We start from the raw sequence: 17,905 nt of genomic DNA, 5'->3' as shown, positions 1-17,905 counted from the left end.
TTGTGAGTCTCCGTGTTAGCAGGGTGTGGTTGTCTGTGCCATGTATTAACTGACAATAGCCAGCTCCTGGGAGGGATGTGATCCAAGTCACAGAGTACACTAGCACACTGTGCTCCAGTGCTATTAGCCCACTAATGCCTTCCCCAGGACTCCCCAAGGCTAACGCTGGGCCTGAACCCGATACCGCACATGCTACATAAGACATAGGATTTGCTCTCCTCTGTCTCAAAACACATCTGGGATTCAGATTTTCCTGTTTGTCAACAAAAGGCCTCCTAGAGGCTGAGGTTGCACAGACGGGGATTTTGGGACAGAACACTGAGCTGCCCTCGTGCACATGTTTCTGTATGTGTAATCTGTCCACATATGTCATGTTAACCCTTTCCACACCAAGTTGAGGTTACACGTTTTATCACTTCGTGTCACAGTGCGTCTCCTTGTGCTCCTCTGAAGCCCTCTTGTGGGGGGTTTATGGTGGGTTTTGAACCTGACTTGTAAATCTGCCATGTAAATCTGTGTAGAAAGTCACAGGCTTCATGCTATGTGAAGACAAAGTGTTGAGATCAATGCCCTTGAATATTTGTGCAACTCGGCTCTCACAACTTCAAGCAGCTTCTGGCTGTTTTTTTGTTCCTGTCACATTTTTACTCATTGTGGCCTCATTTTTACTGCAATGAGTCATGAATGGCTTCATGGTTGCGCTTAGGAGTGCAGGATTTTTTAAATTTATTTTTTTACATAATCTGGTTCATGTGAATGGTTTATTATTTGCATAATTTTAAATGAGATGTGTATCATATAGTGGCTGTGATGAAATATTACAACTTTAAGTTTAGACTCTGTTTCCTAATGGAATGCACATCGCCAGTGAGTAGTTTAGGGACCATCGGAAAGTTGAAAATCAGACAATTCTGTCTGTTTTTACAGTTCCTGGATCTGATAAAGGGTGTAATTTTAGCATTTTTAAAGAAAGACTACAGGCTTTTCAAACCCACCAGTGGGTTTTGGGGTTATATAAGTATAGACTAATGGCCTTTAAATATTGACTGTACATCTCAATCAAACCTTGACATCTTGGCTGTTTAACCAGACTTAGACTTGATATGAGAAACATTCCTCTGACACAGTCATGTTTATAGCAGTGCAATAATATTACTCTTCTCATATATTCCCTAGATGGATTTTCTGATTTAATAAGCATCTTTGCATTTGAATCCCAAGGAAACACAGCTAATTAACCTTATTACTTAAAGGGGCAAAACATCTCCCCCATCAATAAAATTACTTGCTTGCCTGTTCAACAATTAGTCACTGAAGGGAGATTACGTTACTGCGAAGTGGATCAGAAATTAGATTGTTGTACTGAAGGAATGAGCCAACAAATGTGTAGCTGTAGGTATCTATTTTTGGCAGTACTTCATTAAAGTGTAGTGTGTACACTTGAAGGCAGATATAGAAATTCAGCAGCGTTTCATTAGGAAGGAGACTTAAGAAAATGTAGATTAGTACGATCCCCAGATGTATATTTAGTTTTCTGGACACGGGAGTGAATTTAATCTTCAGTTTGATTGAAGAGTATGAAATAAAATAAGTAATTATTGAAGCCAGATTTTTTTTTTCTTATCAGTACTGTATTTTCCTGTCTGAATCTTTAATTTCAGCACGGCTCTGTAGGTTACCTCACATCCTTTCTATAGATTGGTAATCAGCTGTGGGGCTCCTATCTGGCCTGTGGATCAGCTCTTGGTAAACAGATCCATGTGTCAGTGGACTGCTTGACTGACAGCCTGTCACTTTCTCTTTGTCATCAGCAGCGTGTGCTCAGATAGGATCTGTATGAGTTTGGCTGGATTCGCTTTTGATCCGACCGGGAGAAGCCACATTGCCTCTGATGTGCTCCTAAACTGTTGGCCAGTCGAGGCTCAGATACCGAGCCATGAAGTGAAGCCAACACAAGCTGCTGCTGCACCGTAGTGGAAAGTTGGTGTCCATCAGACATAAACAGCTCAGAGTGAATGATATTTGCGTCACCAGTAGCCAGGTCAAGGTGTTTGGTCAGAAAAACATTTACAGGATGGGAGGGAAATAGTGCGATGTGTGCAATGTGCGTGTTCTCTGAGGATTTTCTGTGTGAGTTAGGAGGATACATCCACACATTTCTGTGATATATCTGAGATGTAAATGTGAATTTCAGAAGTAGTTCACGCCTGTATGGTAGAGGATCATTACCTGGCTTGTTACACAGGACCGTCTGTGATGTTGCCCTTGGAAACTGTTTGCAAATGTAAAAACACATCCCAAAAAGTATTTGGCAGGTGATTGGATGAACACATTGGCATAAATTTCAGGAAGTACACATGGAATGCATCTCTCTCTCAATATTTACAACAATTGCATTTGTCCCTGACCAGTAAAAATTTGAAAGAAGCAGAAGCCGTATATTTTGAAAACCACTATGATTTTAGTAGTAGATAAAAAAACAACTTAGACAGGGGAAACTAATGTTCTTTAGCACTGAGCTGTATATATTATGCTATATTTTGACTTATGAATTTTGTATGTGTGTGTGCGTGTGTGTGTGTGTGTGTGTGTGTGTGTGTGTGTGTGCGGGGGGGGGGGGGGGCAAATTGATTCAGAAAAGGCACAAATTGATGCGTAAAAATTCACCAGAATGCAGGAAATGAAGTGTTAGATGTGCAATATTTCCTGAGGGACGACCCACACACCTTCCTACTTAATGAATCCCCCCCACCCCCACCCCATATATTCAAATGAAATCTACGCTCATGGATGAACCGTCTATCTGTCACTGTCTATCACAGACTAAATAACACCTAAAACATGCTGCAGCTCCCAGTAGTTCTTCACAGGACGCTGATTAGTCCGGCAAACTGCGGTTCGGCCACATAGCTTGAAGTCTGGCAAGACGGATTCTTGCATGATCTTGTGAGAAAGGTAAACAGTATCTGGTTCATGCATGAATGATGTCTCATGCACACTAATGATTTCCATTCCCCAGGTGAGCGTCCATACCAATGCCCCTACTGTGACAAAGCATTCAGCAAGAACGATGGCCTGAAGATGCACATCCGCACACACACTCGGGTAAGTTTCCCCCTTTCTCCCTTTCTTATTATTGTCTGTATGTCAATTGTTTATTCAAGTGACACCATTCTACTCTGTACACATGCTACGATTTCCTTTCATATTACAGTTTATCAGATCATAAGTGCAATCATAATTTATTTTTTAATCCTGATGGGATGAATATAAATGGTTTGGATGTGCAGAGTAGAATTCAAAAGTCAAGATTCATCTGCAATAGGCTTTCATACATGAGTGCCAGTGACAGACGTAGCCAGAGGCGTTATGTTCTCACGGTGTCACATTTTCATGAACATGATATCTCTTGAATACAAAGAGGAAATTTCTGCAAATTTGGAACAAATGTTCACTTGGACTCAATGATAAAATGGTTAGATTTTGGTGGTTAGAGGTCACTGTAACCCCACAAAGCCTAGTTTTTGTATTAATTCAACAATCCAGTACTGATGAGGCCACTGATGATCTTAAGGTGGTTCACTAACACCAAAAGGCATAACTGAATTTCAGGACTTCTCTTATGCTGCTGTTGTTGCCTACATGCAGTGTTCAAAAATAATGTCGAGATAAAATTAAGGTATTACATTTCTACATGTGTTCTACAGTTATCAAGACTAATTATGTGCTGTGCATAAATTAATACTGATGTGATGCAGTTTTGGTTATTAAGGAGGAACATCATTCAAAATAGCCCAAGAGAAGATGCTGTTGTGTATTCAAAGGGAAGACGTTCACCCAAAGGCAAGATGGTATATTTAGGATTTCAACACTGAAAAATCTGTCTATGTGTGATAATAATTTATGTAGCTACAGACAATTATGGAACAATAAAATGTTCTTTTAATGTTACAAGACTACCCTAGTAATATATAAAATTATAAGTCATAAGTTAAGGTATTGTGTTATTTTGTCTGAAATGTATGCACTTGTTCCACACTCATTTGGATCCTGCTGCTGTTTGATGCTGCAGGTGTTTCATAAACTCAGAGGAGACATTCTTGGAAACAGCTGGAAGCAACACACTCAACTTCAGCTCCAGTTAATACTTTGAGGTTGTGTATGTGCCTTTATCAACAAAAGGCACACAAACAGTGTCTTTTGCGCACAAAAACAGCCAACTGCCACTGTCTTCTAATGTTGCTTTCACATACACTTGGACACCATAGTTGCCTTGAATGAAAAGTTGAGTTTGAACTTGACCTATCAGATCTGGGGCAGCCAATGAGGTTTCAGTGGTGGCTGTGGACCCCACAGGCAAATTATAATAGAAGTGTGCACAAATATGTCATGATAAAATGATGATGCAATGGCATTTTATATCCTAAAGATCAACATCATGGTGACATCATAATGTTCTGCAGAAACACTTTTCTGGCAATTATTCACCATTATGACTTGGAAACCAGAGGGGGGATTAGGACCATATTTTATGTGTGGTTAATACTGAATTGTGACACTGATCTATGGTGCCCAACTTGAAACTGTGGTGATTGTACAGATGTTCTGTGCTGCTGGTTTGAAGATGTGTGTGGAACATCCACATATTGGAATTTGTGGCTTCTTTGCAGCAACATCCATATTTTAAACATTATCTGCTCACCACAATTACAGAATCAGCCTTATTTTCCAAACTTAGGTACACTGAATTAACCTTCTTTTTTTATTTAAGCAATTTTTGATTACTTCAGTTCTTTACTGACATATATGAGCACATGTACATATATATATGGAGATATTGGCTGGTGGAAGCACGCAACCACAAGACAGTAATTCTGGCTTTTCTTTGCAGCATTTAAGTGATGAGGCATCACCAAGTGCACAGAGATCATTTGTCATTTCCCCAGAAGGTAAAGGATAGATGTAAACAACACAATTAAAGATGGTTTTATTCACTGTAAGTGCTTCAGTTTCATAGTCCTGATGCTGTTTTATTGTGCTCCTGTTTTGACAAGTCAAAATATGCACTGCTTATTAACACCTACACTGCACTGCTGTCAGTGTTTTACCGTATTTCAGAATACAAAACGAGTGCAGCCGGATTTTTATGTGTATTTTTTCAATTCAAAAATAGGTTGTTACAGTTTGAAATTGAGTTGTCTGCATTAATCCCTGCTTGAGTATTTGATTTCAGTGACAGTAATAGTCTGAACAGGACTTTATAGCTCTTTCAGTGAATGATATTGTTAACTAGCCAACCGGATGGGCACTATCAAATTCTTTTTGACCTCAAACACTAAATAGAGCAGCATACATGATGTCCACTTCATGGATATGTGAGCTCCATGCAAAATTCAGACAGACGAGATACAAAATGATAAGAAACTGAATAGTTGGAGACAGAGAACGAGTGAAAGAGATGCCAACTCACTCCCAGGTGTCCCATTGATTTTAGTCATGTATTATCAAATGCTGTGCTTCAGTTTTGTTTTTTTTTGTTTAGCCATTGTTTGAATTGCAGAGTGTGAATAAACTCTCAGGCATCTCGCCATGTGAAAAAAGTGTGGCTCCTCTGTGTCTAACATACGTGACACTCCCTGCAAATTTAATTATGAGGTAATTTATACACTTGCAGGTTCCTTCAGAGGTCTTCCCGCACTGCCTACTGACTCAATGCACTTGGATACATTTGACTTGCCCTGTATTGGCTTCTCACATTCAGAATTTTACTTCTTTATACACTGAAATGGCTGTAATCTAAGTGAGGGTGCTCAATATTCATAGCAATGTTTTGGTGACCGAAATATGTAAATGTAAAGTGGAACAATGTTCGGGGTGGAGAAAGGAGAAGGTACTGAATGTCGTGAAGTCATTTCCTGAGCTGCTCATTTCTCTGCGTCACTTTTTGACCCATTGAAGTTCTTCGCCAAAGCGGCAATTTCCATGAGTTCTCTAAGCATCTGGATATGTGTGGTGGTGTCACTATTGACGAATGAGACTTAATATGTATTTCGTCATAGATTTCCATCATCAGTTTGTACAGCTTTGACTGTGACAGTCAGGTCCTGTCTGCATTGTTAATTTCTAAGATTTGTTCCGTTTTAATGGTGTCCAGAGCACTGCGCTGTGCTGTTACAGTGTTCTGATCATGGAGGTATCCTGCCCAGGTTGGCTTGTCTCAGTAGAAACAGGCAGGTATAATTTTCTAGTGTGGTGCTGATTAAACTGACTGATGTTTTGTTCCTAATGTTCCCAGATCTGCCTTTGCTCATAGCACTCTGAAATATGGGCTGAACAGTTACAAACAGCAGAGCCAGATGAAGTCACTGTTGAGAAAAACTAATGTCATTTGGCTGAAAGAGCTACAGCTCACTGTTAATGTACAGACGATTTGAGATGGATGCGACTGCAGTTTGTTTATACCGCAAACCACATCATCGCCAAACCAAAATGGAACACATTTGATGCAGATACGAGCTGCTGACATTTTGGATGTTAAAGAATGTTTTAATAATATTGCTCTCCGATGTAAAAGGATGTGCCGCTATGTTCCATGATTGCAAAAACATTTGTTTTTGTCATCATATTGTCTTTTATCCTTGGGCAAATAGATTGTGTAAGTGTATTGGGCTATAGGTCAATGATTCCCAATCAGGGGTAATTAGGGGGTGCTTCTACAGATTGAAATGAGTACATGGAAAGACTGACTCAAGTAATTTGCCAAAAGAACCTCAAATTACAGATTTATTAAAAATGACAAAGTCGGCGGCTGACTGCGCTGTAACTGTTGCAAAGGATTGAGAAAACATGAAAACTAAGTAGCACAAAATGTCATCCAAATCCGTAAATCCGTTTTTGAGTAATGTTCCTAACAGACAGACAAAGAGACGGACAGACAAACCAACACCGATTGTCGCATAACTTGGTGGAGTAATAAGGGAAAAGGGTTAATTTAATGTTATGGAAGCATGGCTCAGATGTACCACTTCCACCTGCATTACAAAGGGAAATTTTACCAAACCAACCTAAACACTGTTGTTGTATGAAAAAATATTCAAACAATATTGACCCTTTATATAATTCATACCGTTAAATCAAAAGACTCAGCTGGAACTTGACAGGTGGTGTTGATGAAGAGGTACTAAAGCTCATCTGACAGGCCTGTTGGGGTCGTGTCTGACAACAAAGACTGGAAATCACAAAGATAGGCCACTTTAAAACTCAGTGTATAAGAATTAACATGTAAATAGTCCAAATAATTTCAAACACAGCTCATGTTGTTCAGTCTCAAACCAATATGTAGAATATATGTTCTGTGCTACTTAATAGAGGGAATAGTAACCCCGAGTCGACTCAGGTTCGTTGTACTATTGTAACCCTTTTGCATTTTTCAGCAAATGATCTTCCTTTATTCACAAAATATATGATGTCAAATCCATTCACTAATCCCTTCAGCACTGTAATTTGTAAATAGAACAATAACTTTTCTGAGGCAATCTCCATCTTTGTTTAGCATGCTAAACTTGGCTAATTAACACAAAACGCAAAGTGCAGCTGAGTCTGATGGGAATTCAGTTAGTTTTGCAAGAATTTTAGCCACAAACCAACAAATTGGACAAACACATATTTTGACCTGATGAAAAGTCAGAGAATCGCCAAAGGGAGGATATGAAGCCTGAGCCAAATGTTAATGTTAAGTTGCTGAGACATTTCACTGTGAACAAATAATACGGTCTCATGGCAGTCGAAGAAAAGTCAGGGGATCACTCTGGAGACCAGGAATGGCTGCTGAGATATTTGACTCTGGACCAAAGCAAAGGAAAAGCTAATCAATCGACAGACAGACAGACAGACAGACAGACAGACAGACAGACAGACAGACAGACAGACAGACAGACAGACAGACAGACAGACAGACAGACAGACAGACAGACAGACAGACAGACAGACAGACAGACAGACAGACAGACACTGCCTTGAGTCATGCTGCTGGCTTCTCTGAAAACCATTCCAACCTCCTTTAATTTTTGTTGATATCTAGCCTGAAGCCTAATTGAGCAAAAGGACTTCCTGTTAGCATGCTGCTTAACAAATACCTGCATATTTAACGTGTCAGACGAGAAGATCGGCTCTGCTGGATCAAGCAAACACGAATCCATCGCATTTATAGACGAGCTCTTTGTAGAGTGTGATCAGATTGAGAGGAAAGGTCAGGTCAGAGGTCAGAGGCTGAACAGCTGCTGAAGAGTGAAGGTCACCAGGTACAGATGTTCGATGTTACCGGGGTCACAGTGATGCATTCTGGGTACATCACACCACATAAGTCCATCCATGTGTCTCAGGACCTTTGAGCCTTGACCCCTCATAGTTTTCTTTCTTTCATACAACAACCGTCCTCCCCTAATGGAAAAAGACGTGGTCCCTGTTAAGGCTAAGGACTTAAGTGGAAATTTGCATTACGCTGATCAGGATGGAGTCTGTTTCCTCGAGGAGGGTTTCTCCCTCTCTCTCTCTCTCTCACACACACACACACACACACACACACACACACACACACACACACACACACACACACACACACACACACGGCTTTATTTCCATTGTCCGCCTTCTTTCTGTCACACATACACAAACAGTTGCATACTTAAAGCTGCTCATGCACTGAACCTGATCTTTACCTCCTTTTGTATCCTGTGTCACTGGGCGCTCCTTGCCCCGCCCACATGATAGCGCTTTTCCCAGGACCCTTACTTCCTGCATTCACCCCGTTCCCATGACAACTAAGCTTTAAATGGGTAGAGCCTCTGCTATCAGCCAGACTTGTCAAAAACAGCTTCCCAAAGGGTGACACTGGGAACTCGGCCGCTCCCTATCTCCAGGCCTCTCGTTTCTCCTCAAGTCTTTTAGGTGTCACCACTGTTTCCCCTCAGACTGGGCAGCACACGCCTACTGTCCAAACTATTCAACACACTGTACAGCACACACAAACACACACTCACACACATTCATGCTTTTTAGTGAAAACACACCCACAGCACGATAGCTGCTTTGACTGACACTGAGACAAGCCTCCAAAAGGCACAGAGGAAATGTTCTTTGGTAAACTGATGAGGTGTGGAGACAGAGGAGTGATATTCTACAGCCCCACAGTGCCGGCGCTCTGATACGCGTTCAAAGGGATTTTCTGTTCCGTGTTTTTCTTGCTCTTTTGAGGAATCCATGTGTTTTTGATGGCCCCTATGCCGGTCATTTCCTCCCTACTGCAGGGGCTGTACGATCTTTCATTTCATATCTTCATGAACTCACAGAGAGAACGCTGGGGTGTGAAGTGAGAGGGCATCAGTGTGTGAAAGTGAATGTGTGTGTGTGTGGGTGTGTTAGAAGGATATTTCCACATCTCCTTGTGTTTTCCACTGTGCTGTGTGTGCCTGTTTGTTTTTCTCTGCGTGTGTGCATGCACATATGTGTGTCATTAGTTTTTTTTCCTGCAGGTTTTGTCCATATGTGACCAAAACCAGGGAATTACTGTTTTATGCAGTTTTCTAGTGCACACTGACAGATAGAGTGCCCTCTTTAAATGCGATGTGTGTGTGTGTTGCTGCAGGAGAAACCGTACAAATGCAGCGAGTGCAACAAGGCCTTCAGCCAAAAAAGAGGACTGGACGAACACATGAGGACCCACACAGGAGAGAAACCTTTCCAATGTGATGTAAGTGTGAAGCCGTCTCTGCCGCACCTCTGAACCAGCCGCTGCCTTCTCTTGACTCTTACTTGTTTTTGTCTGTGTGTATTAATGCGATGGCGCTCTGGCTCCAGGCCAGATGTGCTGAAGAGTTGGGGCTCAGTTAGAGGCAGATAGTGATCTTGCTTCTCTGGAGGGGCCGACTGGGCTGATCTCACGTAAACACATTGAGAGGATCAGAGGGAGAAATTACCCTCCGCTTATAATACTGTAGGAGTAATAATTATTCTCAGAGAGCAGGGAGGGAACACGCGACAGAATTTGCTGTCAGTGTTTAGAAGAAATTTTAATGCTGTGCTTTATCGCCATTTGTGGAAACTGGAAACATGGTGCCATTGATTCTATATTTTCGTTTTTTTCTTTAGAAAGCCACAACTGTGTGTTGGGAAAATCGAAAGTCTTTTGAAATTCTATCTAACTCAGAAAACTTTTTGATGTGATGGATGAATATAAAGCATAAAGATCAGTCACTACAAGTTACTGCATAGGAATCTGGGATGTGAGACACCTTTCAAACAGAATTAACATGATGTCTTTTGGATTATTGTAGAGCAGAGGTTTTCAAACTCTCCAGGGGAGCACGAGGGAGTTGAACGGGGGACAGCGGGGTGGGACTTGGGGGTCTGGTCTTGAATGTAAGCTACATCTTCTCTGAGTCATAACACAGTCAAATCTCAAACCACAGACATGATGTGCATATTTTTAGATTCAGCGTGACAGACACTTTCCAAGGACATCATCACCTCTGATGTCCATCATGAACAAATGTACATAAATCTACTTTGAAATCATAGAAAACAGACACACCTTAGTAGCTGCAGAACTTGGCTGAGAATTATTATGTTTTTAAGTTTGCTTTAGTATAAGAGCATTTCAGTGATTGAAATGTGGCTAATTCGTCATACTTTTTCTGGTGCCAGTTTATCAAAATGTGGAAAAAATACAGCCCAAGTTGTAGTATACAGCTAGCTCACCGAATCCTTTACAAACTTAGAACACAAATGTCCCTCAAATAAAGTACATCAAAAAATAAAATAGGAGTCCCTGTACTGTTTAGTGTTAGACTTTGAATTTTTTGGCTGACAGTACTAAAGCTCATATATTTGCCCAGTATTAAAAACCTGTGGATACTTAAGCAAAAAACTCAATTTTTACACATTTTTAAAGCTGCTCAAGGTGCAGGTGGTTCAGTTTCATTGAGGAAGTTCACTCATTTTCAGGTTTTAAAAATCATTGTTCTGGACAGTTCAGTCATGGCCGATGCTCTGAGCTCGTAACTGTAGGATCCAAATACTTCTTAATCCTCGAGTCGTTTCTGTGCATTTTTTTTTTTTTTTTGCTTTTGTCACAGTTTTCACAGCAGGATGTAAAATTTTTCCTTCTATGTACACAAAACCACCATGACCAGAACTACAGAGTAAAGTTGTAAATTCATACATCATGTCAAAGAAATACGATGGTTGAGCTTCATTTTATTTTGCAAAAATGGGGACAAAAAAACAACAAAAAACACAAATCAACAGGTGTTACCAACACTGGAAAAAAAACGGTGACTCTAGATATTATAGATATTTTACAATTTACATTTGTAATTTGTTTTGTCTCCATGCTTTAGACGTCGTCTCCTGTCTGCTCTCAGTATTCTGCCCAGTCCAGCAAAAAAGTCTCTGAATTTTTGTCACGCAGCATGTTTTATTTTTGAATAAATAATAATGTGGTTTTGATGACATATCACGATTTTTAAGCTCAGATTAAATTTTTCCAAAGCAACGGCATGTCGCAGATGAGTCATTCAAGGACCATTTGAAAGCTGACATTTTTTCAGTTTTCTCAGTTTCTGGCTCTGATAAATGGTGTAGCTTTGGCAATTTTTAAAAAATAACATCTATTTCATACCTGCTGGCAAATTTTTGTGTTCAGAGACTTAAACTAGTTGAGGCACAGTCGCCTTGAGTTTGCTGAGGGGGGATCCACAGTATCAGCTTTGAAAACCTTTGTTCTAGACAGTTCAGTCACGGTCAGTACTCTTAGCTTCTAACTCTACAATCCAAATATCTCTTAATCCAGGCTGAAAATCTAAAAACAGCAGACTCTGGATTCTCAAATATCATCTGAGCTTTAACACCCCAGTAAGCCTCAATCCTCAGTGTCGTCTTGAGTTCTAAACCAGAAAAAACACCCATATCGTCTGTAGCTGTCCTTTTAGTCAACAGAATCAGCATCTCATTTGTTGTCACTGAAGCATCACTGGAAAGCATCTTAAAGCGACATCCGACATTCATCTGGATTCTTTTTCCCAGCTCTGGAAGAGACATTTTCATGTAAATAATTCGACACTAAACTATTAGAGATAATAGAAATAACATGTGGATTTTATTTCGGGGTGGATTTTGAGTCAGACAAAAGCATCACACGGTTCCAGGAACATTTTCCAGACGAGCTGGAGGGGCTGTGGACGCAGCGTCTGTCATAACAGCATTAAAATGTTGTCGAAGCATCCAGTAACATCTGGGTTACGATGAGACACGGAGGCCCCTCTCTCATCAGCTCCTGTCACTGTTTCACTTTGTAAAAACTGAAAATATTTTGCTGACACCAGATCTGATTTGTCGATCGTTGGATCCATATACAACAACAACATGATAGCACATCAATGCAAGTGTCCACCTGAGACACTATTGATGTGGTATCGTATGACCGTTCCGCTGCTTTCATTCATTGCTCCTACTTTTCTCCCGCAGATGTAAGCTGTCTGGGAGATTTTCTGAATGTAATTCATCGCGTTGAAGCTCTTCACAGATGGAGCGAGGAGGACGCATGCTGTGATTCTCTGAGCTGCATGTTAAACTGCAGCCAATGGCGGATTATCCTGATTGATAGAGGGCCGTGGAGTCATTTGTACAGTGTAAAATGGCTCATTTAAGATGCATGTTAAGTTGTGTGCATTCCCTGCCGCTACTGGTGGGGAAAAAAAAGAGGATTTTTGTGTCCAAGTCTATGTCTTTAGCTGTGCCTTAGATAAGCCTACACTCTACAGTTAGCAGAAACATTTTGTAACAAGACGAGACATAACTAAATTTAAATAAAGTGTGTTTATTTGCTGTATTCTTGACCATTGATACCTTGTATTTGTTGTGTTTCATAGGTGTGTGACTTGTCATTCAGCTTGAAGAAGATGCTCAGCAGACACAAGCTGACACACAACCCCAACCGGCCCATGGCAGAGTGCCAGCTGTGCCATAAGAAGTTCACCAGGAACGACTACCTCAAAGTGCATATGGAGAATGTACACGGGGAAACCGAGAGCTAGAGCCAATTATGGAAGCACTGGCTGAAAATGAGGTCTGATCCTTCAGATAAGGTCCGTGCTTCATGCTGCCAGTATACATCCATACTGTACACACAGATGGATAGATAGCAGAAATGTTGCTATTAACAATACATGCATGTTGAATATGGAAAACATTAAGGCGAGTATGTTAAAACTGAAACATAGGCTGTACATTTGTATTATTTTTTTTGTTATTTTTTTGACCATACTGTTTCCATATTGTTCTGGATATTTGAACAGAGTCCCAAATATGTTTGATCTGCCTCCGGAGCCGCAGTGTCTGCTCACAGAGATGTCCGACATTTCACTTCCAGTCATCTAACCAGTGTTACTGTACAGACTGTTACAAACATCCAGACCTCTTCCACTGCGGTCTGAGTATCTTACTGTACATTTGAGGCCAGTTGCCAAGTGTTGAAGAAAACCTACGACCAAAGACCTTTCAGCGCACTTTTTTTTTTTTTTTAAGATTTACCTGCACACTTTGTACATGTTTACACCTGTCTGTTAAATATTACAACTGTTCTTTAGGGAGTCATAGCGTGTTTAGGTGAATTATAGTGAGGGAAATAACTGTTTGATTCCCTGCACATTTCGTGATTTTTGGCCACGCGCAAAAAAACCCAAAAAAAAACAAACAGCCTGTAATTTTAGTAATAATAATTATAATAATAAATTTATTTATAAAGCACTTTAAGTCAATGTGCTGTACATAGAGATAAAAACAACAAAAACATCAGAAATCCACAAACATACAGACCTCATCAAAATCTTAAGACCAGTTGAAAAATAGCTAGAATTTACCTTTTGCACATTTGGACCTTAATGAGGTTTTAAGTAGAGCTACAGTATGCAAAAGCAAGAAGGGGGAGTGAGACAAAAAGCCCTTTGAAAAAGTAATTTATTGAAAACAAGTAAACTGAAATAGGCTGTTTATCAGCTGATTGAAAGTTTAAGACCATCGCTCAAAAAATTACAAAAAACTCTCAAAACCAGAACAAAAAATGTTCTCAGTAGGACTCAGTAATGAGTAGCTCCACCGTTTTTGTTAATCACTTCAAAAATTCGTTTGGGCATGCTTGATGCGAGTGTTCCCAAGAGGCTGGTGGGAACATTGCTCCAAGTGGTGAAGATGGCTTCACGAAGGGCATCAACTGTCTGGAACTGATGGCCATTTTTATAAACTTCCCTTGCCATCCATCCCCAAATGTTCTCTATGAGATTTAAATCAGGGGAACATGCGGGATGGTCCAAAAGAGTGATGTTATTCTCCCTGAAGAAGTCCTTGGTCAAGCGAGCATTGTGAACTGCAGTGTTGTCCTGTTGAAAAACCCAGCTGTTACCACACAGACGAGGGCCCTCAGTCATGAGGGATGCCTGCTGCAACATCTGCACGTAACCAGCCGCCGTTTGACGACCTGCACCACCTGAAGCTCCAGTGTTCCACTGAATGAAAAAACACCCAGATCATGATGGACCCCCCTCCACTGTGCCGGGTAGAAAACATCTCAGGTGGGATCTCCTTGTCATGCCAGTAACGTTGGAAGCCATCTGGACCGTCAAGGTGAAATTTTTTCTCATCAGAGAATAAAACTTTTTTCCACCTTTCAATGTCCCATGTTTGATGCTCCCTGGCAAAGTCTAAACGGGCAGTTTTGTGGCGTTGTGGGAGACGAGGTCTTTGAATTCGTTTTTTGTTTTTGAAACCCTTTTCCCGCAGATGCCGTCTGATGGTTATTGCGCTGCAGTCGGCACCAGTAAGGGCCTTAATTTGGGTCGAGGACCGCCCTGTGTCTTGACGGACAGCCAATCGGATCCTCCGGCTCAGCGCAGGTGTAATTTTTTTGGGTCTACCACTTGACTTTTTTGTTCCATAATGCTCAGGATCTTTCAAAAAATTTAGAATGACTGTCTTACTGCGTCCAACCTCAGCAGCAATGGCACGCTGCGAGAGGCCTTGCTTATGCAGCTCGATGATCCAACCACATTCAAGAAGAGAAAGCTTCTTAGCTTTAGCCATCAGGAGGGCATGACCGTGTGAATGCCTGACAGAAAATGAGAATTTTGAGCAGATTTGGGCTTTTACAGCCTGTGGTCTTAAACTTTTGATCAGCTGATAAACAGCCTATTTCATTTTACTTGTTTTCAATAAATTACTTTTTCAAAGTGCTTTTTGTCTCACTCCCCCTTCTTGCTTTTGCATATTGTAGCTCTACTTAAAACCTCATTAAGATCCAAATGTGCAAAAGGTAAATTCTAGCTATTTTTCAACTGGTCTTAAGATTTTGATCAGGTCTGTATGCAAACATACTGAAACAATAAAAAAGACATCAGTAAAACAAGCAATTTAAGATACATATGTAACAATAAACAAGTGGGTTCTCAGCTTTGTTTTAAATACATCTGTGGAAGATGCCTGCTTGATTTCAACAGGTAAACTGTTCCACAATGTCGGTGCACTCAAAGAAAAAGTCCGTTCCCCAAACGTCTTTCTGCAGACTATTGCAACTCTCAGAAGCCCAGTTCCGTGGGAACGTAAAACACAAGCGGGGACATACGGGTTCACCAAATTTGGCAGTACGATGGGGCAATTCCATTTACAATTTTATATGTTAGCAGCAACACCTTGAAGTCTGCTCTAACCTGAACAGATAGCCAGAGCAGAGAGGCCAGCACTGGAGTGATACGCTCATATCTACTGGCTCTGGTCAGAACACGAGCTGCTGCGTTCTGGACCATCTGCAGACCACAAAGGCTCTTCTTTGGCAAACCTGATAAAAGGACATTACAGTAATCTAAACATGACACAACAAAAGCATGAATTAGGACCTCAGCATCCTGAAACGACAGAATCGATCTAATCTTTGAGATGTTTCTGAGGTGAAAAAAGGTCACTCTGGTCGCCTCTTTAACGTGGAACTTGAACAAAAGAGTTTGATCAAAGAACACACCAAGATTCTTCTCGCTGTCTTTACAGTGAATAACACAGTCACCCAAAAACAGGGTAAAATTGTCAAACAGAGGATTAAATCTCCCAATAACCATCATTTCTGTATTAGCAGAGTTCAGAAGCAGGAAATTTGTTGATAACCAGCTCCTAACAGCTGAGAAACAGGCTTGAATTTTATTATTGTCAGTTCCACTTTGAAGGACCAACAGCATGTATAACTGTAGATCATTTGCATAACAATGAAAAGAGATCCCAAAAGAACTCAAAGATAGAGAGAAAACAACAGTGGACCCAGTATAGACCCCTGTGGTACCCCATGCCTAACAGCACAGGACTCAGAGAACACGTTGTTGAAGAAAACACTTGGAGATCTCTGACAGGAGGCCAGGTGCTCAACCACTGGAGCACCTGGCCTGAGATGCCAAAGTAATTCTCAAGTCTGTCCAGTGAAATACAGTGAGCGTAGGCTTATTTCAGCTGTAGGGGACAGCATATCAACAAAAAATCCAGAAAAACACATCCAAAAGTTGTAAATTAGTACTTGGTGGAGTAACTCCTTGTTAGCAAACAGACGTTTCTTGTAGTTGATCATCAGGTTAGCACACATCTCAAGAGGTATTTTATACCACTTCTCTTCTAAGATTCTTTCCAGATCCTTATTCGTTGTTCTCTCAATGCAGTGCAGTCATCCCTTTGTCTTGGCAGAGAAACGGCCCTAAAGCATAATGCTTCTACCTCCGTGCTTGACTGTGGGGATGGTGTTGTTGGGGTTACATTCAGCATTCTGCTCTCTCCAAGTTGAATTGATGCCAAGGAGCAGAATTTTGGTTTTGTTTGACCAAATCTCATTTTTGAAATTTATACTGTTAGATAATTGGCTTCTCTGGATTTTTGATTGATATTATGTCTCTTACAGTTAAAATAAATCCACTATTACAATTAGAGGCTGCTCCTTTTTTTGTATGAGGCCAAAATCATGAAATATGTAAGGGAATCAAATACTTACTTCATACTCATCTAAGAGCAGACTATACATGTAGTACAGCATTGCTGAACAGGAGATGGAGAACTGGAGTTCTGAAAACAGTTACGAAACCTACTCCAAAATTTGAAACAGCACACAAATATAAGTTTACATGATCACCACAGAGTATAAACATACTGTCTTTAGTCTTAGTCTGGTTTAAATAGACTTACATATTTTGTTCTGTTTTTAGGTAATATTTGTGGGATAACTGTTGGATCTCCATCATTAGCTCAAGATGAATGGATTCAGCTATTCCTTTCCCATGACCTGTTGTATGAAATGCAGTGGTTCTTAAATCGCGTTACTGTTCTGTGCCACACATCTGTGGACAAATGTGTCCCAAATCGGGAACAAAAAGAAAATCCAAAGTACTGTTTCTGTTGACTTTTGTAATGAATCATTATGTTTTCATATGAAAGCCCTGAGGCTGTTGTGCCTTACAGTATGTGAGTAGCTTGTTCCTTATTAATCATAGTTCAATACAGAGTTTCAATAGAAGTGCAGTTCTGTCCTGTTTTCCATCCACTTCCATTTGCCTCCTCATTCATTGCCCCCTTTCAATTATACCCATTTTCCAGCTGTTTATGCTGCATCTGGTGACTGTGAATTGTCAATTCACACTTTTGTATTTTGAAATGTATAAAACCTCATCACCTACCAAACATCCATTTCCTGCACTCGTTCTAATTATGTGTTTGTGAACTGTTGACATTGGGGGGGGATAGAGGCTTTGAGAGTTGATTAAAAGCGTTCAGTTCTCGTTGTTAATCTAACCCCTATTCTTAGGTTGGCAGTCTGCAGGGAGCGAAGGCTAAT

At 40.6% G+C, this 17,905-nt stretch overlaps 1 protein-coding gene across 3 annotated transcripts in view; it reads left to right on the top strand.

The window, feature by feature from the left end:
* Positions 1-17,592, top strand: part of prdm5 (PR domain containing 5) — a 47,034-nt gene extending 29,442 nt beyond the window's left edge. The window contains exons 14-17 of one of the 3 annotated variants that reach the window (XR_004847068.2): positions 3,020-3,105; positions 9,644-9,748; positions 12,927-13,142; positions 13,353-17,592. Coding sequence is in view for 2 of the 3 variants with exons in the window: in XM_023266957.3 (XP_023122725.1) it covers positions 3,020-3,105; positions 9,644-9,748; positions 12,927-13,091 (356 nt within the window). In the remaining variant the exon portion in view is untranslated. The other 2 variants (XM_023266957.3, XM_055004095.1) reach the window with 2 other exon arrangements.
* The last annotated feature ends 313 nt before the right edge of the window (positions 17,593-17,905 follow it).

The sequence above is a fragment of the Amphiprion ocellaris genome, chromosome 2 (assembly GCF_022539595.1).
Source record: "Amphiprion ocellaris isolate individual 3 ecotype Okinawa chromosome 2, ASM2253959v1, whole genome shotgun sequence".
In the NCBI taxonomy this organism is placed as follows: domain Eukaryota; kingdom Metazoa; phylum Chordata; class Actinopteri; family Pomacentridae; genus Amphiprion; species Amphiprion ocellaris.
The sequence above is the reverse complement of the archived record's forward strand: the minus strand, read 5'-3'. Positions and strand labels throughout refer to the sequence as shown.